The 26490-nt window shown below is 44.4% G+C and overlaps 1 protein-coding gene across 1 annotated transcript; it reads right to left on the bottom strand.

The window, feature by feature from the left end:
- Nucleotides 1–2794: 2794 nt before the first annotated feature.
- Nucleotides 2795–25164, bottom strand: LOC121544535 (M1-specific T cell receptor beta chain). The gene is made up of 7 exons (XM_041854478.2): nt 25110–25164; nt 24531–24846; nt 11050–11099; nt 6324–6677; nt 6143–6169; nt 4645–4751; nt 2795–3324 (listed from the first exon to the last, which is right to left on the bottom strand). The coding sequence occupies exons 1-7, from the start codon at nt 25162–25164 to the stop codon at nt 3301–3303; spliced, it is 933 nt and encodes a 310-aa protein (XP_041710412.2). The 3' UTR covers nt 2795–3300.
- Nucleotides 25165–26490: the final 1326 nt, after the last annotated feature.

Genomic DNA, 26490 nt, shown 5'->3' on the forward strand with positions numbered 1-26490 from the left:
GTAAAGAGAAGCAATGTGCTTAATATTAGGAAAGTTGAGAAATAAATATAGTAGGCTTAGCCTATAGAAGGCTGATGGGATCCTCCTCTTTTTAATAGAGGCCATCACTCTGTTTTCTCGCGCAATTGAATAGCCTATAGAAATGTTGCCCATCATGAGCTCATTGCCTCTCATGAAGTGTTTGATTAGATTTTCGATCACATTTGCATTGATGTCAGAGTGATTAGAGGGACAATAGAGTGCTGAGTACCAGGCAGTTAGCAAGTTTGGTAGGCTGCTAATGACCAGCAGCAGCATCAGAGCTTGGAGAAGCCTAGTTACCGTGACTAAACGGTCACGTGGAATTTGACTGGCGTCGTGACCGCCGGTGTGGCGGTAATACGGTCACCATAACAGCCCTTGTATGGTGTGGCTATTATTAACCTTTAGCTACTGCAGGCCTAAGATATGAAGGCAGTGAGGAAGACTAGATAGATATGAAGGGGGTGAGGAAGACTAGATAGATATGAAGGCAGTGAGGAAGACTAGATAGATATGAAGGGGGGGAGGAAGACTAGATAGATATGAAGGGAGGGAGGAAGACTAGATAGATATGAAGGCAGTGAGGAAGACTAGATAGATATAAAGGGGGTGAGGAAGACTAGATAGATATGAAGGGGGTGAGGAAGACTAGATAGATATGAAGGGAGTGATGAAGACTAGATAGATATGAAGGGGGTGAGGAAGACTAGATAGATATGAAGGCAGTGAGGAAGACTAGATAGATATGAAGGGGGTGAGGAAGACTAGATAGATATGAAGGGAGTGATGAAGACTAGATAGATATGAAGGGGGTGAGGAAGACTAGATAGATATGAAGGCAGTGAGGAAGACTAGATAGATATGAAGGCAGTGAGGAAGACTAGATAGATATGAAGGCAGTGAGGAAGACTAGATAGATATGAAGGCAGTGAGGAAGACTAGATAGATATGAAGGGGGTGAGGAAGACTAGATAGATATGAAGGGAGTGATGAAGACTAGATAGATATGAAGGGAGTGATGAAGACTAGATAGATATGAAGGGGGTGAGGAAGACTAGATAGATATGAAGGGGGTGAGGAAGACTAGATAGATATGAAGGGAGGGAGGAAGACTAGATAGATATGAAGGGGGTGAGGAAGACTAGATAGATATGAAGGCAGTGAGGAAGACTAGATAGATATGAAGGGAGTGATGAAGACTAGATAGATATGAAGGGAGGGAGGAAGACTAGATAGATATGAAGGCAGTGAGGAAGACTAGATAGATATGAAGGCAGTGAGGAAGACTAGATAGATATGAAGGCAGTGAGGAAGACTAGATAGATATGAAGGCAGGGAGGAAGACTGTGCCCCGGCGCTCCAACTGACTCTGACAGTTGAACTTGAGGTGAGGAAGAGTGTTTCAGGCCTACCAGAGTTACTCCTATAATCTAACAATATAACACTTGTCTTTATACAAACTATTCGGATAGGAAATTAACGAATTACCCTCCTGTACGTCTATGTCTTTATAGTAGCCTGTTGGTGTCGAAGCATATCTCTCTGGTAGGCCTGAAACACTCTTCCTCACCTCAAGTTCAACTGTCAGAGTCAGGGACAATTATTGTTTTAGGAAAGTAGCCTAACCCCGCCCCCCCCACCCCCAAAAAAAGTTTTGCCTACAAAGTTTTGCATATGCTACACATAGAAACACAATGTTTTTGTAATTTGTTACAGGCTGTTTTTAAGGACACGTAAATGTGGCTCATTTGGCCAACATCCCTTGTTTATTGATGGCGCTGGTTGCGCCAGGTTGGATCTCCCCCCTCAAACTCATCTGGAGGTTGAGCATTTATTCATCTCTATCTCTGTAATGTGTCTCTATCTCTGTAATGTGTCTGTATCTCTGTAATGTGTCTGTATCTCTGTAATGTGTCTGTATCTCTGTAATTGTTTATGTATTTATGTAAAAAAAATAGGGACCATAATGGAAATAAGTCCCTGACTTTATTGCTCAATCTTTGTGTATATATGTATTTTTTTAAACAAATAAAATCAATCAATCCAAACTGTGCAGTGGCCAAATGATTAATGAAAAGAGACATCTGTTACAAAACACCAAAAAGTTGAATGACACTAGGAGATTGTCAAGCCAAGCCTTCGATACTGGGTAAACCTACAAGGTAGGGAGGAATGTATTTCCTGTTTGTCCAGATTGACACAGTCTATTTATTGTGGTGTTGAAAACACAAACCATGATATTGAAGTGCCCGAAGTCATTGGTTGTGAAAACCTTGTTGGTGGAATTTGTTTTGCATATATTTTAAATAAATATGGCATCAAAATGTTGAAATCAGATTTCCCCCTAGCTGATCATTGTCTGCAGCCGGCTCTGATCGTAATGTAATGAAACAGGCAGGGCAAGTGAGCTCGTCTAGGGTGGTCGGTGAACACTCAACCTTCTGGACCGTAGCCCTGCGTGGCATCAACTGTGCCACAAAAGCATGCTGAAGGGGGTCGATATCCACGTTTATAAACGCAGGGTCGCTATAGTTATTGTTATTTGTGGTCGTAAACATTATTTTGAGTTAATTCTATGAAGGGTGTTCAATTTATTTTACACTACAAGGGGAGGGTGGGGAAATGTTTTTTTATACCTCCTTGAGTTTGTAATTGTATTTATTGTGGAACCCCATTAGCTGCTGCTAAGGACCACCCCCCCCCCCCCTCCCAGTAAATTTCGATCTGTCCCTAATGATATACAGTTTATGATTCATAAATGAACATTTAGAAATTGGAAAACAAAATATATTTATTACAAACTACACTGTAATTACTGGAAAAACAAATGACAACCAAACATTGGTTTTGTGAGTTAATGGAAAGACTGTTTTGGCTGAATTTACTCAAATATACATTAAATTACAAGTTCATGTTTATAGGAGAGTCTAAATAGCAGGTCTTCACATAGACGGGGTACTAGAGAGGTTATGGAGGCAATAAGCACATAGACGGGGTACTAGAGAGGTTATGGAGGCAATAAGCACAATGGACATTGCAGTTACATGCAGGGACGAACTGGGACCAGAAATCAGCCCGGGCATTTCTAACACACCGGCCCATGTTTTTCCTTAAGGCCACCTGTACTAGCCAAATAATGATTCATTTGCTAAAAAAAAAGCCAATTTAGACAGGCCCACTGGAATAAAGATGGACCAGCCCATCTGGCATTTTCCAGACTTGCCATATGGCCAGTCCGTCCTTGATCACATGGTAGAATCAACACCCACTGGTCTTCCGTTAAATCTGTTTCTCTGAGGAGCCCTGTATGGGAAACACAGAGATACAGGATAATGACAGTATGGTGTCTGTATGGGAAACACAGAGATACAGGATAATGACAGTATGGTGTCTGTATGGGAAACACAGAGATACAGGATAATGACAGTATGGTGTCTGTATGGGAAACACAGAGATACAGGATAATGACAGTATGGTGTCTGTATGGGAAACACAGAGATACAGGATAATGACAGTATGGTGTCTGTATGGGAAACACAGACAAAGAGCTATGATATGATATTTGTCACTGACTATTACCAACGTGTTATCGTGAGAATGACTGTTGAGAGATCTCCACTTAAAAACTAAAGAGAGTCATTCCAAAGGGTAGGTTTAACTTTCCCACTCATATGTGATCAATGATACTATTTAGGCCTGTGTAACATTCGCAAAGTCGTCAACAGCTATTGTTTCAATTCAACAAAGAAATGACATTACAACAGGCCTGGGCTTCAAGCTCGGGTGGATTTCAAATGTAATGATATTTAGTGATATTGTGCCACCATCTGTGCCACTGCGTTAGTCTGGATTTAATTCCAGTTTGTCTACAAATGAATAATTGATACGTTGGATTCACGTCTCCATCTCAACCAAACATCTAAAGCCAGATTAAACCAGTGGCTCAGATGGTACTATCAGAGCAGAAGATACGTCTCCTTTAAAATGTTGATATTTGATTGCGTTGTCAACCAAACACATTTCAATATTACTTTTGTAATACAGGCTCTTACAAATAATCTTTCAATCTCGAACGGCATTGATCACTTGTACCATGTACTTTCATGTAATCTCAACTGCAATCCAGGTCATTTGGTTCTGCTGTTAGATGAAGCACAGTGATAACACATTAATCTGTTCTATAAATTATTAAATATCTGACATTGTATTCCCATTTGGAACTTTGTTGTGCTTTTAAAAATGGTTGAAATAGCAGTGATAGACATTTGGGCTAAAACCAAAAATCAGACATTGTTTTTCCATTGGAACTTGGTCGTGCTTTTATTTGGATTGAAGGCATGGGGATAACACATTGGAAATTCAACTAACTTTTGGCTGTCTTTTTGAGCAGGTGAATATAAATTTGCAATCTCATTGATCAACGTCTCAACCAAATATTTCCCAATCATCCACGTGGTGTGCCCAGTGGGATCTGTTTGTGCAGTCACTGTCACCCTGACCATAGGAGTTGGCAAGACGGTACAAACTGTGATCTGGGTCTCATCTAAGCACAAGGCATAGATTGAAGAAGAGAGAGAGAGGGGTGTGCGGATGTCCCTTTTATCATAGTTGCAGTGAACTCACCTTAAACCTCCAAATCAGAACCATGACGACCAGTCCATAGAAGGTACTCTTAGCGATGAAGACGCTGTAGGCCAGTTTGGCAGTCAGAGTGCTCTTCACATAGTACTCTGCAAGGAAAAGGATACATTCAAATGACCTTGATTAAGATGGTATCAGGTGATACTGTTAGCAGGTCATCCATTAAGAAACATGCAGTACAACCAATGATCTAGGCCAGTGTTTCTTAGTCCTGGTCCTGGGGACCCAAAGGGAAGCAGTGTTTCTTAGTCCTGGTCCTGGGGACCCAAAGGGAAGCAGATTGTTGTTTTTGCCCTAGCACTAACACACCGGATTCCACTAATCAGGCTTGATGATGAGGTAATTAGTGGAAGGACCAGGAACACACTGATGTACACACTAGGTCTAACCCTAACCCAGGACCAGGAACACACTGATGTACACACTAGGTCTAACCCTAACCCAGGACCAGGAACACACTGATGTACACACTAGGTCTAACCCTAACCCAGGACCAGGAACACACTGATGTACACACTAGGTCTAACCCTAACCCAGGACCAGGAACACACTGATGGACACACTAGGTCTAACCCTAACCCAGGACCAGGAACACACTGATGTACACACTAGGTCTAACCCTAACCCAGGACCAGGAACACACTGATGTACACACTAGGTCTAACCCCTAACCCAGGACCAGGAACACACTGATGGACACACTAGGTCTAACCCTAACCCAGGACCAGGAACACACTGATGTACACACTAGGTCTAACCCTAACCCAGGACCAGGAACACACTGATGGACACACTAGGTCTAACCCTAACCCAGGACCAGGAACACACTGATGGACACACTAGGTCTAACCCTAACCCAGGACCAGGAACACACTGATGTACACACTAGGTCTAACCCTAACCCAGGACCAGGAACACACTGATGTACACACTAGGTCTAACCCCTAACCCAGGACCAGGAACACACTGATGGACACACTAGGTCTAACCCTAACCCAGGACCAGGAACACACTGATGGACACACTAGGTCTAACCCTAACCCAGGACCAGGAACACACTGATGTACACACTAGGTCTAACCCTAACCCAGGACCAGGAACACACTGATGTACACACTGGGTCTAACCCTAACCCAGGACCAGGAACACACTGATGGACACACTAGGTCTAACCCTAACCCAGGACCAGGAACACACTGATGGACACACTAGGTCTAACCCTAACCCAGGACCAGGAACACAGTACAGTATGTCATGTATTTAGGCATGAAGGATAAAATAATAATAATAATAATAATATGCCATTTAGCAGATGCTTTTATCCAAAGCGACTTACAGTCATGCGTGCATAAATGTTTTGTGTATGGGTGGTCCCGGGGATCGAACCCACTACCCTGGCGTTAAACAAGCACCATGCTCTACCAGCTGAGCTACAGAGGACCAGAGGATAAGAACTTTAGTATAAAATGGGCACATTTACCTCTAGTCATCCCTTCACCACTTTGACCTGAAAGAAACAAAGAAGGAGAGTTTCAGATGAGATGATACACCGCAGTACCACTTAGACATGGGGGAAACGCATTAGAGCCTAAAAACGAGTGTACTAGTTCAGTCAGATCTCTTTCTTCTCATAAACAAAGACAGTGTTGATGTTTTATTACCTTGGAGATCTCCACTAATGGTGTCATCCACACATTCATAGCCCTTCTCATTGTAAAAGATGACATTGCAGGTGAATCTGTTGGCAGGGTTGTGCCATTCGTTGGCTGGGACTCTCAATCTGCTGGTGATACTGTATAATTTATTGTCATTCTGCAAGGCCTTGTTGTCGGTCCCGGCGCCTTCAGTTCTGTTGTGATCGTTGACTTGCCAGAAGACAGTGACATGGTCGGGGTAGAAGTCGGTGGCCACACACACCAGAGTCTTCTTCTTCTTCTTGTTTCTAGCCTCACACTCCTCAGTGGAGGGTGGAAGGACTTTCACTGTGCCATTCACTGTGCCATTGATAGCTGGGTCTGCAGGGAGGAAACAGTTGAATATTTTAACACTCAATCAATGGCTCTGTTTGTTGTCAGAATCATACTTGAACCTGTGTGCTTTAAAATACAGTTAATCAGAAAATTCATCAATGAGACAGTTAATCAGAAAATGTATGATGAGAGAGTTAATCAGAAAATGTTTGATGAGACAGTTAATCACTAAATGTATGATGAGACAGTTAATCACTAAATGTATGATGAGACAGTTAATCACTAAATGTATGATGAGACAGTTAATCACTAAATGTATGATGAGACAGTTAAACACATAGAAACAGAATGTGAAGGACAGCAGCTTGGAAGGAACCACTTTGTTACTGAACTGTACCACCCCTATATAATGGGTACTGTACTTGACAATGTATTATTATTACAGCATTATTATTACAGCATTATTACAGTATTATTACAGTATTATTATTATTATTACAGCATTATTGTTACAGTATTATTATTACAGTATTATTATTACAGCATTATTATTACAGCATTATTAATACAGCATTATTACAGTATTATTACAGCATTGTTACAGCATTATTATTACAGTGTTATTACATTTGTACATTTTAGTCATTTAGCAGACGCTCTTATCCAGAGCGACTTACAGTTAGTGAGTGCATACATTTTTCATACTGATGCGCGACAAATGCCAATATCGTTCAAATGACTTCAATGAGACTTGTGCCACAAATGCCGAAACGCTACCATGTGCCAACAGTGCAAGGGAAACCAAACCAAAGCATGTTGTTGTCATACCTTGTCCATAGACTGGCCTACAGGCCAAGGAAACCAATGTCATTGTAATTTGGGTGAACTAACTGGCCAAGAAATACACCCTAACCCATGCTAATGGAAAGCTTATGGGAGGGTCAGAATCCCAGTCGGAATCAGAACAAATGAATTTACAGCCAGAATTCAGACTCCTAAAAGATGTTGAGCAGATCGTGGTCCTGGGGAAGAATAGCACACACACACACACACACACACACACACACACACACACACACACACACACACACACACACACACACACACACACACACACACACACACACACACACACACACAGAGATCCGCTCAACTATACTATTACAGCATTGTTACAGTATTATTATAACAGTATTATTATTATTATTACAGCATTATTGTTACAGTATTAATACAGCATTATTACAGTTATTATTACAATATTATTCTCACAGTATTATTCTCACAGTATTATTACAGTATTCTCACATAATTATTCTTAGAGTATTATTCTTATAGTATTTTTTACAGTATTCTTACAGTAATATTTTTACTACAGTATTCTTACAGTATTATTCTTAGATTATTATAACAGTATTATAACAGTAGTATTACAGTATTTTTCGTACATTATTATAACAGTATTCTTACAGTATTCTTACAGTATTCTTACAGTATTCTTACGGTATTCTTACAGTATTGTAACAGCATTATTACAGTAGTATTCGTACAGTAGTATAACAGTATTCATATAGTGTTCTTACGGTATTTTTACAGTATTATTACATTATTATGACAGTATTCTTACAGTATTCTTACAGTAGTTGTACAATATTATTACAGTATTATTCGTACAGTAGTATAACAGTATTCGTATAGTATTCTTACATTATTATTACAGTATTCTTACAGTATTCTTACAGCATTCGTACAGTATTATAACAGTATTACTACAGTATTACTACAGTATTACTACAGTATTCTTACAGTATTCTTACAGTATTACTACAGTATTACAGTATTCTTACCCAGAACTGTTAGCTTCGTTCCCTCTCCAAAGTAGGCAGCATAACCACCAGAGCACACCACATACTCACAGACAGAAAACCCAGAGGATCCCAGCTACCCAGTGCTGTATTTGCAGTAGTTTGGCTTGTAGCAAAGGAAGTAATACTGCATTTCTAATTATGTCTATGTCGACAAAGCATAGGCCCAATTCACGTTATCATTAGCTCTTTGTACAGCTTAAATGTTTTCCCCCTGAATATTTTCATGCTCAACTATGCCTGGAACGCAATACAATACACCCCTTTATTTTAAAAATCATTTCATGATGATGTATTTACAATATTTTTTAGAAAGTTGAAAAGCTGAATCGCTTACCTAGAACAGTGAGTCTGGTACCTGGACCAAACTCTGCCTTATCCGTGTACCACAGAGAGAAACCATACTCGACATTACAGACACTGGATAATACCTGCCGCAGGTCTATCACTTTGCCTGTTCTGACTTATTATGCAGTTCCATTCAAACTGATACAACAGCACAATATAGATTCATACAAACCAACGCCTGAGTAATTGGAACATTATTTTATAACCCCCAAAATAGATTTTCTCTCCCTCTGGTTCACACACAGAAATTTAAAATAAAGACAACGTCTCTTTCAGTAACAGAGAAACCCATGAGGACATAGATAACAGATGACAGAATCAGTTTTCTCACCCAGAACTGTGAGTTTGGTGCCGTTGCCGAAGTATGCCGGGTAGTTGTTCACACTGATACACAGCTACAGAGAAAACCCCTCCTCACTACTCCAGCAGAGTTGATCCGTAGCCTTTACACCCTAACCTGCTGTCTTCGGTTGTTGGATTTATTCTATGAAATGTTATGACATGATTATGTAGAGATGAAATGATCATTGTTTTGACCTAAATACCCCAGACGGTGTCTAGTTCCACTGCCAAGGTCCCTCTCCTCCTCTAGCTCCTTCCAGAGCTGATAACAAGTATTATTCTGACGGTAGACTGCGTCTGGGCACGGAGCCAGACAGTTTGATACCATGATGATGGGGAACATAACTAATGCTTTACAGTGATCCATTCAAGTATACTCTCTTACTTTAAGACTATTTAGATTTGTAGTCAAATGAGATATTTTCTATATTGCCAAATGTTACTTTTTTGGTCTTAGTTATTCCCTCATGTACATTTGTCAGAGAGAGAGAGAGTCCACAGCAGCTTATACTTCATTTTCTTACCTAAAACGGTGAGTTTGGTGCCGTCTCCGAAGTATGCCTCCGAGTATGAGCACAGAGACACAAAGCTGTCTCATAAAGGCTCTACTTTACTCTCTCTGACTTTGGATTGACTCCAACTTTGTTACTCTGTTAAAGTTATTCAAATACTCTTCACAGTAACTCTCAGAGACGTTCAGCTGGACGGTAAATCTGACATAGTTTATAACCAGATACATTATTGTGACTATTTTACTAATGAAATTCAAGTGCTCTCCACCTCTACCGATCCTTGGGTCACATTCCAATCCATGAATATCATCAACCACACACTGTAACCTACAGATTCTAGCCATACGATGTGAAGGTGCACAAATCACATGGAGTATTTATCACAATCAGGTGCGAACATTGTATTATGTTGGTGTAGTTTCTCACCTAGAACAGTTAACCTGGTTCCTCCGCTGAAGTGAGCCTGGCCGGCACCATTAGCACAGCACAGAACACTGCTCTGATATGGCTATAGTCTAGCAAAACCTTTAGCACAGCACAGAACACTGCTCTGATATAGCTATAGTCTAGCAAAACCATTAGCACAGCACAGAACACTGCTCTGATATAGCTATAGTCTAGCAAAACCTTTAGCACAGCACAGAACACTGCTCTGATATGGCTATAGTCTAGCAAAACCTTTCCTCTTCTACTTTGAATCCCAATCATACACGGCCTCTGATAACTCTATTGTTCAAGACGTCATACCATTCAACACCATGTTTTAACCCGTTTATATAAGACCGACACGGATGACTCAAACATACTGTAATACTATGATATCCCATCTCTTCTCACAAGTATGTTGTCTCGCTCACATTGACCGTCCATACGCCAAACATAGTATATGGATTACTTACCGACAACTGTTAATTTGGTGCCTGGTCCAAAATATGCCTCATAGTTGGCACAGTGCACAGGCTTAACATCAAAAAGCATTGAGTGGAGTAAACACTAGTATGCACCTAATCCAATGTACTGTATCCACAATCAACTAACTCCTCACATCGCCGTACCACTAGACCACAAATAGAGACCCATTAGTTATATCAAGGTCAATATTATCTTACCCAGAACAGTCAGTTTGGTTCCAGCTCCGAAGAACGCAGGATCATAGTTGTCACAGTGAAGACATACTGAGCAGTAATTATCCCGACCACTAGCTACTGAACTTGTCTATGCATTTTGGCATCTAAAATACTTTAGCAATACTCGTTTTTTTTAGTACTAGTCAATTGTTCAAATGAACCGTTAGAGCCATAAACATAACATCGTCAAGTACAGTAAGTAAATAGAGTAGAAAGTATTTACCTAAAACAGTGAGTTTGGTTCCGTTGCCAAAGTAGGCTGGTTGATTTGAAGTCACAGTGTTTTCACATCAACCATTTAGTTCAGCTGTATCATGGATACTCCATTATACTATTATTGGCAATGAAACATCTTCAGGGTTTCCAGATCTATATCAATGTAATTCATCTGAAGTGAACTTACCTAAAACAGTGAGTTTGGTTCCATTCCCAAAGTAGGCCTCACTTCCAGAGTCACATCGTTTGCCTCCTCTTCCAAAACTACCTCAGATCTCTTTGTCGTTCACCCTCAAGGGAATATGAACAGAGATACTCAGAGATACTCTAAAAACAACTACTGAGTTCAGTAATGCATTTGAGGAGATTTTATGGTCAAACAGGAATCAAAAACAAACTCTCTTATCTAACTAAATCTGACTTCATAAGTTTGTTGTCTTGTCCAGGAAAATTCTCCCAATAAAGTATATTTTATAATCCTGAAGATTGGTTGAAATCCTGTTTTATCCTTCAGTATTATCGAGTTGTTCAGAAGCATCTCTCCAGACTCCTCAACAGTCTGTAATAGTGTATGAATGGGCCCCAGCCATCTCCTGTATTGAAGTGAACGGTAGGAGGTTTTTGTACGGCGTCTCTATGTAAATATATCATCGTGGCTCCCTGTCCCCACAGTGTTAAAGCGTCACACAAAAACACTCATTCTGTTCTTTATTTCCCCTCCCCTGTTCTCTCTCTGTATCTCTCTCACCATCTCTGTCTCTCTCAGTATCTGTCTGTAGCAGCAGGTGCGTTGGCATGGGGGGTTACTGGAGTTGGATCCTGTTCCAACCCTATAAATAGAACATCAAATTCATGATATTAATAAGAAACGTTTACATTTGGATATTGACTTTTTTAAATTGATTGATGTAATGAAAAACATCAATAAAAAAGACAACGTAAAAAGACAATATCCAAATGTAGTGTTTAGAATTAATATCATGACATTTCACTGTTGTTACCGGAGTTGGATCCTCTTCCAAACTGACAGCTTCTATTTCTGTCAGCAGTACTAAGAAAAGCAGCAGGGAGGAGAGGATGAGGAGAGGAGGAGGAAGAGGAGGAGGGGGAGAGGAGGAGGAGGAGGAGGAGGAGAGGAGGAAGATGAAGAGGAGGAGGAAGAGGAGGAGAGGAGGGAAGGAGGAGGAGGGAATGAGGAGGAGAGGGAGGGAAGGAGGAGGAGGAGGGAGGAGGAGGAGGGAGGAGGAGGAGAGGAGGAGGAAGAGGAGGAGGAGGAGGGAGGAGGAGGAGGAAGAGGAGGACGAGGGGAGGAGGAGGAGGAGGAGGAGGGAAGGAGGAGGAGGGGGAAGGAGGAGGAGGGAAGGAGGAGGAGAGGAGGGAAGGAGAAGGAGGAGGAGGAGAGGAGGAGGAAGAGGAGGGAAGGAGGAGGAGGAGGAAAATTAGTTTTTCCCCACCCTTCCCCTCTCCCTCCCTCCTCCCTCCCCTCCCCTCCCCCTCTCCCTCTCCCTCTCCCCTCTCCCTCTCCCCTCCCTCTCCTCCCTCTCCCTCCCCTCTCCCTCCCCTCTCCTTCCCCTCTCCCTCCCCTCTCCTTCCCCTCTCCCTCCCTCGCCCTCTCCTCTCCCTCCCCCTCTCCTTCCCCTCTCCCTCCCTCTCCCTCCCTCTCCCTCCCTCCCTCTCCTCTCCCTCCCTCTCCCTCTCCTCTCCTCCCCTCTCCCTCCCCCTCTCCCTCCCCTCTCCCTCCCCTCTCCCTCTCCTCTCCCTCTCCTCTCCCTCCCCTCTCCCTCCCCTCTCCCTCTCCTCTCCCTCTCCCTCCCCTCTCCCTCTCCTCTCCCTCCCCTCTCCCTCCCCTCTCCCTCTCCTCTCCCTCTCCTCTCCTTCCCCTCTCCCTCCCCTCTCCCTCTCCTCTCCTTCCCCTCTCCCTCCCCTCTCCCTCCCCTCTTCCTCTCCTCTCCCTCTCCTCTCCCTCTGCCATGCTGCATCATGTGACAGTAACTGTCTGTCATAAAGCAGGGCTGACAAGCTCCAGTCTAAAACTTGCAGTACCTTCTAACTTGATTGTAATTGCATTTCATCATATCTGCTTTAGTGACAGTATCATTATATTGTGGCATGGTTTGTGTAAAAGGTATATGTATTTAGGGGTCATCTTAAATGTGTTCCTTTTGTTTTATATCTCAAGCCAATGGAATTTTGTTGAATGGGATAGTTTAGACTTCTGGCGTGAATGAGTGGAATTAGTGGAATCCCACAGTTACCCTCCAGAGGTCAGTGTATGATCGTCTCTGAGAAATGGCTCCCTTTTTAATCAAAGAGCCTCATTTGATAACAATGGTAAGACTCTATGCCACCAGTACCCAATTGTCATACTTGAGTAAAAGTAAAGATACCTTAATAGAAATTGACTCAAGTAAAAGTCACCCAATAAAATACTACTTGAGTAAAAGCCTAAAAGTATTTGGTTTAAATATACTAAAGTATCAAAATTAAAAGTATAAATCATTTCAAATTCCTTATATTAAGCAAACCAGACGGCACCATTTTATTTGGTATTTTATCTAGTTACAAACTAAGCATGTGTGTTAAGTGAGTCCGCCAGATCAGAGGCAGTAGGGATGACCAGGGATGTTCTCTTGATAAGTGTGTGAATTAGGTAATTTTCCTGTCCTGTTTAAGCATTCAAAATGTAATGAGTACTTTTGGGTGTCAAGGAAAATAAATGGAGTAAAAGTACATTATTTTCTTTAGGAATGTAGTGAAGTAAAAGTAAAAGTTGTGAAAAAATATAAATAGTAAAGTAAAGTACAGATACCCCAAAAACTACTTAAGTAGTACTTTAAAGTATTTTTACTTAAGTACTTTACACCACTGTATACAGTGCCTTGCAAAAGTATTCATCCCCCTTGGCGTTTTTCCTATTTTGTTGCATTACAACCTTTAATTTAAATGGATTTTTATTTGGATTTCATGTAATGGACATACACAAAATAGTCCAAATTGGTGAAGTGAAAAAAAAAAAAAAACTTGTTTCAAATAAACTCTAAAAAATAAATAACGGAAAAGTGGTGTGTGCATATGTATTCACCCCCTTTGCTATGTAGCCCCTAAATAAGATCTGGTGCAACCAATTACCTTCAGAAGTCACATAATTAGTTAAATAAAGTCCACCTGTGTGCAATCTAAGTGTCACATGATCTGTCACATGATCTCAGTATACCCCTGTTCTGAAAGGCCCCAGAGTCTGCAACACCACTAAGCAAGGGGTACCACCAAGCAAGCGGCACCATGAAGACCAAGGAGCTCTCCAAACAGGTCAGGGACAAAGTTGTGGAGAAGTACAGATCAGGGTTGGGTTATAAAAAAATATCAGAAACTTTGAACATTCCACGGAGCACCATTAAATCCATTATTAAAAAATGGAAAGAATATGGCACCATAACAAACCTGCCAAGAGAGGGCCACCCACCAAAACTCACGAACCAGGCAAGGAGGGCATTAATCAGAGAGGCAACAAAGAGACCAAAGATAACCCTGAAGAAGCTGCAAAGCTCCACAGCGGAGATTGGAGTATCTGTCCATAGGACCACTTTAAGCCGTACACTCCACTGAGCTGGGCTTTACGGAAGAGTGGCCAGAAAAAAGCCATTGCTTAAAGAAAAAAAAAGAAAACACGTTTGGTGTTCGCCAAAAGGCATGTGGGAGACTCCCCAAACATATGGAAGAAGGTACTATGGTCAGATGAGACAAAAAATGAGCTTTTTGGCCATCAAGGAAAACGCTATGTCTGGCGCAAACCCAACACCTCTCATCACCCCGAGAACACCATGTTTTTAATTGTCAGGGACTGGGAAACTGGTCAGAATTGAAGGAATGATGGATGGCACTAAATACAAAGAAATTCTTGAGGGAAACCTGTTTCAGTATTCCAGAGATTTGAGACTGGGACAGAGGTTCACCTTCCAGCAGGACAATGACCCTAAGCATACTGCTAAAGCAACACTCGAGTGGATTAAGGGGAAACATTTAAATGTCTTGGAGGTGAATAGTTATGCACGCTCAAGTTTTCAGTTTTTTTGTCTTATTTTTTGTTTGTTTCACAATAAAAAATATTTTGCATCTTCAAAGTGGTAGGCATGTTGTGTAAATGAAATTATACAAAACCCCCAAAAAATCTATTTAAATTCCAGGTTGTAAGGCAACAAAATAGGACAAATGCCAAGAGGGGGTGAATACTTCGCAAGCCACTCTACTAGGGAAATCTGCATGCCAGTCAGACAGTCAGAGAAACACCCACTGATTGTAATATCTATTCATACAAAAAACAACGTTTTAAGGGAAATATTAGTTTTTGTCTGAAGATGAAAAAGAAGGGACATTCAAAATCTAATTGGACTTATGCACTAACAAAGCTGTTCAGCAATACGTTACGCAGCTCGACATCTGCTAGAGTACTGTAGCTTTATTGATCTACTGTACTTCAACAACAGATGCACTCACATTGGATGGGTTGATTAGGATTCAAACCTTCTATCAAACAGCCTAACACATACTCTTAAAGCTGGTTTAATATACTTGGTAATGTACCTGGATAATAATTTATTATAATAATGTAAACGCCCTTTTCATGTAAATAGATGTTGAATTTCCGGTCTTTCTCGGCTTCAGACAAAAGCTAATATTTCACTTAAAACGTTTTTTTTTTTTTAATTAATTTCCAGGGGGTTTTCCCGGAAGGTCTGATAATAGCACGTCCTGCCACCAAACATTATTACTGTGCACTATAACTATTATATTATTATACAGCTAGCATGCTGTCTCACACTGGTCATGCAGTAGCAACTAGCTAACTAGCTAATCATGGACGCCAAAAGACACAGCTAACTAGCTAATCATGGACGCCAAAAGACACAGCTAACTAGCTAATCATGGACGCCAAAAGACACAGCTAACTAGCTAATCATGGACGCCAAAAGACACAGCTAACTAGCTAATCATGGACGCCAAAAGACACAGCTAACTAGCTAATCATGGACGCCAAAAGACACAGTTAACTTGGGAGCTCATGGGCACTAGTGATTTGCAATTTGCAAACGATTCATTATTTTTTCAACAACTATTTTTACTGACTTGAGAGTCATAATTTGTTTACCTGAGTGACTCGTTAATTTTTGTTGTTCATTTGACTTGCTAGTGTTAGCCACAAGGAGTCCTACAGTAGGATTAATATTCACTCCTCCAGCTCAGCGGCTCCAGAGAGTGCTCTGACCACCAACATTATGTCTCATGTGTGCAGGAAAATAGATCATGCGCATAGAGAAGAAGAATACATGTTTAGAACTGATCATTGATTATTGAATGTTATGATGGACACAGCTTTGTAGAACCAAAACATACACAGCCTCTGCTCAACAAACAACGACAGAGCAGCGGAATAATTTAGTATGAATCGTCAAGCAATGCATTCCATCAAGAGTCGTTCACAATCTAGTCCGGTTGCAGCCACAACTAGACCTCGTTTAAAATGTATCAAGAAATAATCGTATTTGTATGCCTAGCAATCAACAAATGTACGTTGTTTAAAGCACACGTTTACAAGTCTCAGTCACAAATGACAGCTCCAATAAGCCCCACTATGGTGAACGACATGCGAATGAGAGGCTCGTTGAATCACGACTCTTTAGAGGTTTCAATTCATTGTTCGCCGGTAGGGGGTCCTGCGTGCTCTGGGAATTACTGACTCAAATTAACAAAATGAGTCGAAAGATTTGTTCTTTTGACTGAACGAGTCAGTAAAAAAGAGCCGAACTTCCCATCACTAATGGACACACAGACTACATTACATTACAGAGTTTCTAAACCGTACTGTCTTTGCTACGTTAGCCAACTGGTTAGAAATAATTACACACGGATACAAAAAGTGGAATCATGCTATATTTGGACTAGATAATGCTAAACAAAGTCGGAACGTTATGTAAATTCAACAAACGACAATAAATAGTTAATCTGACAAAGAAAATCTGTTGAAATCGCACTGTGGATGTATTAGACTGTAGAATTTCATCCATACTTATATTTCACTGTGCAGCCTAACCTGTGGATGTTGCACCCATGAAATAGTCTACATAGTTGTGTTCTGTGGGTGTTTACGGAGCAGGCTGATACCACATTTCATGGATGCACAATCCATAGGTTAGGCTTTACTAGATCACTGGCCAGGAAGTAGCCACTAACTAATCGTGGAGGCGTGACCTATTCTTTGATACACTTGTTCATATCAAGCAACACATACAGACCGTTTGTGGAAAGGTCAAAATAACAACTCGTTTTTTGAAGGAAACTAAAATAGATTGAGACTTTCATTTATTTCCCAATTCATTTGTTGATCAAACCTGACAGTGAAACTAAAATAGATTGAGACTTTCATTTATTTCCCAATTCATTTGTTGATCTGAAATTGACAGGCTGAACGAATGGCAGGAGTCAACGCGATCACGCGTTAGATTACTAATTCAGAGTACTCTTTTTTAAAATGTCACAGACTATAAAACATTTGCATAATATTTAGTATTCGGACACTCTCTTTTTTTATTTTCTTCAAATAGTGTCTATTAGTCGATGTGTGTTCAGAGAGCTGTCTGTTTCTAATGTCGCTGTTTGCCAAAATCACAACAGAATGATGCAATGTTCATAGTGACAGACTGCAGTTCTTCTAATTATGTTGATCTTGGGATGTCCTGTGTTGTGCCTCTGTTTTCAGAACTCTACACAGTGACAGCCCTGATGGAGGCTAACTAAAGACGTGTGTATGAAACTACAACATTCATTTGAATCTCCCATTTATATCAAGGCAGGATTTGTAGAGTAGATCGTTATCTTAACCTCTCTCTTTGTGTTCAAATTCCAGCTGATGCTTTTCCCACTAGGGGATGCTGGTGAAACCGGTGCTGCAAGTGTTCCTGGTTATCGGACGCAGAGTAAGTTCTGTATTGCTAACCATATTAACCCCCCCCCTATGTTATTGTACTCAGCATAGATAGGATGATTTGTAGCCAACTCCTCTCTCCTCTCAAGAAGAGGATACATGAAAATAATTGGATTGAGACAATAAATGTACAGCTTGGCTCCATTACACTACAGGAATGATAACCCAAAATGTGTTGCCTTTCTCAATCCAATTATTTTAATGTATCCTCTTCTTGATTCTGAATTGATACATCATTCATACAAATACTCTACACCACTGACAGAGAAAATACACCTTTCTGTTATTAAATGTTTTTGATTACCTTACATTACCTTGCATCGAGCTATGATGATTTCCAGGTCACAGAGACCCATTGTACCTGGTAAGACTTATGAACGTATTACCACCGGACTTTTCTCTCTGTCTGTGTTTTCTTCCCTGCAGGTACACCCAGGTCTTCACAGTGGGGACTCATCCTGCCCTCCATGAAGCCATCACAGTGGGGACTCATCCTGCCCTCCATGAAGCCAGTAGGGACTCATCCTGCCCTCCATGAAGCCATCACAGTGGGGACTCATCCTGCCCTCCATGAAGCCAGTAGGGACTCATCCTGCCCTCCATGAAGCCATCACAGTGGGGACTCATCCTGCCCTCCATGAAGCCATCACAGTGGGGACTCATCCTGCCCTCCATGAAGCCATCACAGTGGGGACTCATCCTGCCCTCCATGAAGCCAGTAGGGACTCATCCTGCCCTCCATGAAGCCATCACAGTGGGGTCTCATCCTGCCCTCCATGAAGCCACAGTAGGGACTCATCCTGCCCTCCATGAAGCCATCACAGTGGGGACTCATCCTGCCCTCCATGAAGCCAGTAGGGACTCATCCTGCCCTCCATGAAGCCATCACAGTGGGGACTCATCCTGCCCTCCATGAAGCCATCACAGTGGGGACTCATCCTGCCCTCCATGAAGCCATCACAGTGGGGACTCATCCTGCCCTCCATGAAGCCATCACAGTGGGGACTCATCCTGCCCTTCATGAAGCCATCACAGTGGGGACTCATCCTGCCCTCCATGAAGCCATCACAGTGGGGACTCATCCTGCCCTCCATGAAGCCAGTAGGGACTCATCCTGCCCTCCATGAAGCCATCACAGTGGGGACTCATCCTGCCCTCCATGAAGCCATCACAGTGGGGTCTCATCCTGCCCTCCATGAAGCCATCACAGTGGGGACTCATCCTGCCCTCCATGAAGCCATCACAGTGGGGACTCATCCTGCCCTCCATGAAGCCATCACAGTGGGGACTCATCCTGCCCTCCATGAAGCCATCACAGTGGGGACTCATCCTGCCCTCCATGAAGCCAGTAGGGTCTCATCCTGCCCTCCATGAAGCCATCACAGTGGGGACTCATCCTGCCCTCCATGAAGCCATCACAGTGGGGACTCATCCTGCCCTCCATGAAGCCATCACAGTGGGGTCTCATCCTGCCCTCCATGAAGCCATCACAGTGGGGACTCATCCTGCCCTCCATGAAGCCAGTAGGGTCTCATCCTGCCCTCCATGAAGCCATCACAGTGGGGACTCATCCTGCCCTCCATGAAGCCATCACAGTGGGGACTCATCCCGCCCTCCATGAAGCCATCACAGTGGGGACTCATCCTGCCCTCCATGAAGCCATCACAGTGGGGACTCATCCTGCCCTCCATGAAGCCATCACAGTGGGGTCTCATCCTGCCCTCCATGAAGCCATCACAGTGGGGACTCATCCTGCCCTCCATGAAGCCATCACAGTGGGGACTCATCCTGCCCTCCATGAAGCCAGTGGTGACTCATCCTGCCCTCCATGAAGCCAGTGGGGACTCATCCTGCCCTCCATGAAGCCATCACAGTAGGGACTCATCCTGCCCTCCATGAAGCCATCACAGTGGGGACTCATCCTGCCCTCCATGAAGCCATCACAGTGGGGACTCATCCTGCCCTCCATGAAGCCATCACAGTGGGGACTCATCCTGCCCTCCATGAAGCCATCACAGTGGTGACTCATCCTGCCCTCCATGAAGCCATCACAGTGGGGACTCATCCTGCCCTCCATGAAGCCATCACAGTGGGGACTCATCCTGCCCTCCATGAAGCCAGTAGGGTCTCATCCTGCCCTCCATGAAGCCATCACAGTGGGGTCTCATCCTGCCCTCCATGAAGCCATCACAGTGGGGACTCATCCTGCCCTCCATGAAGCCACGTAGGGTCTCATCCTGCCCTCCATGAAGCCATCACAGTGGGGACTCATCCTGCCCTCCATGAAGCCATCACAGTGGGGACTCATCCTGCCCTCCATGAAGACATCACCAGTGGGGACTCATCCTGCCCTCCATGAAGCCATCACAGTGGGGATCTCATCCTGCCCTCCATGAAGCCATCACAGTGGGGACTCATCCTGCCCTCCATGAAGCCATCACAGTGGTGACTCATCCTGCCCTCCATGAAGCCAGTAGGGTCTCATCCTGCCCTCCATGAAGCCATCACAGTGGGGACTCATCCTGCCCTCCAGCTGTAGTTGGAGACAACCGTGCATCTGAATAAAGTAGATGTTTTAACCCTCCTCTAAACCTTTTCAACTGCAAGTTATGTATTTTATTAGATTTATATTTTACCCTTATTTTACCAGGTAACTTGACTGAGAACACGTTCTTATTTACAGCAACGACCTGGGGAATAGCTACAGGAGGGGGGATGAATGAGCCAATTGGAAGCTGGGGATGAATGAGCCAATTGGAAGCTGGGGATGAATGAGCCAATTGGAAGCTGGGGATGAATGAGCCAATTGGAAGCTGGGGATGAATGAGCCAATTGGAAGCTGGGGATGAATGAGCCAATTGGAAGCTGGGGATGAATGAGCCAATTGGAAGCTGGGGATGATAGCAAATCCCTGACTTTATACATAGAATAATGACAAGGATGCGGAGTAAGCCTGTTTTTATACTTTAGTTTAATTTAACATTTAATATGTACTGAACCAAAATACAAACGCAACATGTAAAGTGTTGGACCCATGTTTCATGAGCTGAAATAAAAGATCCCAGAAATGTTCCATAGCACAAAAAGCTTAATTCTCTCAAATGTTGTGCAGAAATGTGTTTACATCCCTGTTAGTGAGCATTTCTCCTTTACCAAGATAATCCATCCACCTGACAGGTGTGGCATATCAAGAAGCTGATTAAACAGCACGATCATTACACAGGTGCACCTTGTGCTGGGGACAATAAAATACTACTCTAAAATGTGTGCAATTGGCATGCTGACTGCAGGAATGCCCACCAGAGCTGTTGCCAGAGAATTGAATGTTAATTTCTCTACATTAAGCCGCTTCAACGTCATTTTAGAGAATTCGGCAGTACGTCCAACCGGCCTCACAACCGCAGACCGCATGTAACCACGCTAGCCCAGAACCTCCACATCTGGCTTCTTCACCTGCGGGTTCGTCTGAGACCAGCCACCTGGACAGCTGATGAAACTGTAGGTTTGCACAACCAAATAATTTCTGCACAAACTGTCAGAAACCGTCTCAGGGAAGCTCATCTGCGTGCTCGTCATCCTCACCAGGGCCTTGACCTGACTACAGTTCAGCATCGTAACTGACTTCAGTGGGCAAATGCTCACCTTCATTGGCCACTGGCACGCTGGAGAAGTGTGCTCTTCACAGATTAATCCCGGTTTCAACTGTACAGGGCAGATGGCAGACAGCATATATGGCGTTGTGTGGGTGAGAGGTTTGCTGATGTCAGTGTTGTGAACAGAGTGCCCCATGGTGGCGGTGGGGTTATGGTATGGGCAGGCATAAGCTACGGACAACGAACACAATTGCATTTTATCGATGGCAATTTGAATGCACAGAGATACCGTGACGAGATCCTGAGGCCCATTGTTGTGCCATTCATCCGCCGCCATCACCTCATGTTTCAGCATGATAATGCACGGCCCCATGTCACAAGGATCTGTACACAATTCCTGGAAGCTGAAAATGTCCCAGTTCTTCCATGGCCTGCATACTCACCAGACATGTCACCCACTGAGCATGTTTATGATTCTCTGGATTGACGTGTATTGACTGAGTGTTCCAGTTCCCACCAATATCCAGAAACTTTGCACAACCATTGAAGAGGAGTGGGACAACATTCCACAAGCCACAATCAACAGCCTGATCAACTCAATGCGAAGGAGATGTGTTGCACTGCATGATGCAAATGGTGGTCACACCAGATACTGACTGGTTTTCTGATCCACACCCCTACGTAAAAAAAAAAAAGGTATCTGTGACCAACAGATGCATACTGTACATTGAACAACAGTCTCTAAGCTGCAGGATAGAGTACCGGGTGGTAGCCGGCTAGTAACAGTGACTAAAGTTCAGAGCAGGGTACTGGGCGGAGGCCGGCTAGTAACAGTGACTAAAGTTCAGAGCAGGGTACTGGGCGGAGGCCGGCTAGTAACAGTGACTAAAGTTCAGGGCAGGGTACTGGGCGGAGGCCGGCTAGTAACAGTGACTAAAGTTCAGGGCAGGGTACTGGGCGGAGGCCGGCTAGTAACAGTGACTAAAGTTCAGGGCAGGGTACTGGGCGGAGGCCGGCTAGTAACAGTGACTAAAGTTCAGGGCAGGGTACTGGGCGGAGGCCGAGCTAGTAACAGTGACTAAAGTTCAGGGCAGGGTACTGGGCGGAGGCCGGCTAGTAACAGTGACTAAAGTTCAGGGCAGGGTACTGGGCGGAGGCCGGCTAGTAACAGTGACTAAAGTTCAGGGCAGGGTACTGGGCGGGGGCCGCTAGTAACCGTGACTAAAGTTCAGGGCAGGGTACTGGGCGGAGGCCGGCTAGTAACAGTGACTAAAGTTCAGGGCAGGGTACTGGGCGGAGGCCGGCTAGTAACCGTGACTAAAGTTCAGGGCAGGGTACTGGGCGGAGGCCGGCTAGTAACCGTGACTAAAGTTCAGGGCAGGGTACTGGGCGGAGGCCGGCTAGTAACAGTGACTAAAGTTCAGGGCAGGGTACTGGGCGGAGGCCGGCTAGTAACAGTGACTAAAGTTCAGGGCAGGGTACTGGGCGGAGGCCGGCTAGTAACAGTGACTAAAGTTCAGGGCAGGGTACTGGGCGGAGGCCGGCTAGTAACAGTGACTAAAGTTCAGGGCAGGTGTTGTGTTTGGGTGTCACTGTTGACAACTTCTCTGTGGTTCGGGTCTCTGTTGACAACTTCTCTGTGGTCTCGGGGTGTCTCTGTTGACAACTTCTCTGCTTGGTTCGGGTGTCTCTGCTTGACAACTTCTCTGTGGTTCGGGTGTCTCTGTCCTGACAACTTCTATGTGGTTCGGGTGTCTCTGTTGACAACCTCTCTGTGGTTCGGGTGTCTCTGTTGCACAACGAATTTCTCTGTGGTTCGAGTGTCTCTGTTGACAACTTCTCTGTGGTTCGGGTGTCTCTGTTGACAACTTCTATGCCTGGTTCGGGTGTCTCTGTTGACAACATCTCTGTGGTTCGGGCTGTCTCTGTTGACAACTTCTCTGTGGTTCTGCGTGTACTCTGTTAGACAATTCTTCTCTTGTGTTTGGGTGTCTCTGTTGACAACTTCTCTGTGGTTCGGGTGTCTCTGTTGACAACTTCTCTGTGGTTCGGGTGTCTCTGTTGACAACTTCTCTGTGGTTCGGGTGTCTCTGTTGACAACTTCTCTGTGGTTCGGGTGTCTCTGTTGACAACTTCTCTGTGGTTCGGGTGTTACTGTTGACAACTTGGTGGAATTTCTTGGAGGTCATTTCAAAAAGTGCCTATGTGATAATGCTAATATTTCAAACTCCCTTTTAGCAAGAAAACTAGCGAATCGATCGCGGCGCCATCTGGTGACCATTTAGGGAATGGAGTTCTTCTATTGACGGAGAAAAGAGGGGAAAAACAATAACTGGAAGATGGTTTAGGGTTCTATTCAATCCATAACGCTGAAGCGTTACAGATTCCGCAATCAAAATGTAAAGGTATATTTCAGATTGAGCCGACATATGCAGTGTTTACTGTGAATGTAGTCTCCGATAAAGCGGGAACTTGGCTTTTAAATTTCAATCACGCTGTAAAATGTGAACTTCTGCGATGTGGATTGAATAGAGCCCTAAGGTTGTAAATGGAGGACTAAGAACAAAATACCAAGAAATTAGAGATGAAGAAGAACCCACACCAGCTGAACTACCCCTTCTCTCTGGTGTGGGTTCTTCCTTCCCCTCTCCCCCCTCCACCCCCTTCCTCCCCTCCTCCCCTCTCCCCCCTCCTCCCCCTTCCTCCCCTCTCCCCTCTCCCCCCTCCTCCCCCTTCCTCCCCTCTCCCCCCTTCCTCCCCTCTCCCCCCTCTCCCCCTCCACCCCCTTCCTCCCTCTTCTCCCTCCCCCCTCCTCCCCCCTTCCTCCCCTCTCCCCCCTCCTACCCTTTCCCCCCTCCTCCCTCATCCTGTGGCTTCTAGGGGTTGTTGTAGGGAAGTGTATCTGTTCTGAGACATCGTGCTCTACTGGAAGCACAGTAATAAACAGCCCCGTCCCCAAGCTCCACGTTCTTGATCTCCAGAGTGGAGCTGGTCAGCTTCGGCCTGCTCATGGTGTATTTTATATCCTTCACAAAAGGGGGTTCTATTTCCCACACGTCTTGACCCATAGAATATGTTAGCATCTCCATGTTGTTGTTGTCTCTCTGTCGGTACCAGAACATGTAGTAGTAGCTGCTGTCGTCATGGTAACACTGTAGCGTGACGGACACGTCTCCTTCTCTACAGACTGACAGGACAGGAGACTGTTGAACGGTTACACCGCCAGACACATCTGTGAAGAAAAAAGGCATAAAACATTTTTAAAAACTATGAAGTAGTATCACTTGAAAGTAAGTATCAACCTGAAAGTGATAACAATTCTAATAATTGCTGTAATCTCAACGATTGCAGGAACAATGATCAGACTGACTTTGAAAACACAGAATATCAGTTTCAACACAAACACTGCTGATTGGTGTAGCCTGTCACAGTTTCAACACAAACACTGCTGATTGGTGTAGCCTGTCATGTCTGTAAGTAGAGGACAGTTCTTACTGGCAGTGAGGAGGAGAGACAGAGTCACACACAGCAGCTTCATACTGACAGACATCAGAGGACTGAGAGAAAGAGAACAGTCTGAACGTCTCCTCTGTTCACTCTTCTTCCTCAGACCTCTCACCTGTTCATCAGACCAGGAAATGATGTCACCAGGACACCAGGAAGTGATGCTGCTATCAAACAAATGTGCCTTTCCCCACATATTCTACCCTCCTTCCTCTCTCCCCTCCTCCTTCCTCTCTCTCCCCTCCTCCTTCCTTCTCTCCCCTCCTCCTTCCTCTCTCTCCCCTCCTCCTTCCTCTCTCTCCCCTCCTCCCTCTCTCTCCCCTCCTCCTTCCTCTCTCCCCTCCTCCTTCCTCTCTCTCCCCTCCTCCTTCCTCTCTCTCCCCTCCTCCTTCCTCTCTTCCCCTCCTCTCTCTCTCTCCTCTCCTCCATCCTCTCTCCCCTCCTTCCTCTCTCCCCTCCTCATTCCCCTCTCCCCTCCTCCTTCCTCTCTCCCCTCCTCCTTCCTCTCTCTCCCCTCCTCCTTCCTCTCTCCCCTTCCTCTCTCCCCTCCTCCTTCCTCTCTCTCCCCCTCCTCCTCTCTCTCCCCTCCTCCTTCCTCTCTCCCTCCTCCTTCCTCTCTCTCTCCCTCCTCCTTCTCTCTCTCCCTCCTCCTTCCTCTCTCCCCTCCTCCTTCCTCTCTCTCCCCTCCTCCTTCCTCTCTCTTCCCCTCCTCCTTCCTCTCTTCCCCTCCTCTCTCTCCTCTCCTCCTTCCTCTCTCCCCCTCCTCCTTCCTCTCTTCCCCTCCTCCTTCCTCTCTCCCCTCCTCCTTCCTCTCGCTCCCCTCCTCTCTCTCTCCCTCCTCCTTCCTCTCTCTCCCCTCCTCTCTCTCTCCCTCCTCCTTCTTCTCTCTCCCCTCCTCTCTCTCTCCCTTCCTCCTTCCTCTCTCTCCCCTCCTCTCTCTCTCCCCTCCTCCTTCCTCTCTTCCTCTCCTCTCTCTCTCCCTCCTCCTTCCTCTCCTCTCTCTCCCTCTTCCTTCCTCTCTCTCCCCTCCTCCTTCCTCTCTTCCCCTCCTCTCTCTCTCCCCTCCTCCTTCCTCTCTCCCCTCCTCCTCTCCCCTCTCCTCCTTCCCCCATCCACCTTCCTCTCCTCCTGTCGCTGGCTGGTATAGGTTGTTGTATCAATCAATCCAATTTATTTATAAAGCCCTTTTTACATCAGCAGATGTCACAAAGTGCTTATACCGAAACCCAGCCTAAAACCCCAAACCAAGCAATGCATATATATAGAAGCACGGTGGTTAGAAAAAACTCCCTAGAAAGGCAGGAACCAAGAAAGAAACCTAGAGAGCAACCAGGTTCTGAGGGGTGGCCAGTCCTCTTCTGGCTGTGTCGGG

Source organism: Coregonus clupeaformis, chromosome 29 (assembly GCF_020615455.1).
Source record: "Coregonus clupeaformis isolate EN_2021a chromosome 29, ASM2061545v1, whole genome shotgun sequence".
Taxonomy (NCBI): domain Eukaryota; kingdom Metazoa; phylum Chordata; class Actinopteri; order Salmoniformes; family Salmonidae; genus Coregonus; species Coregonus clupeaformis.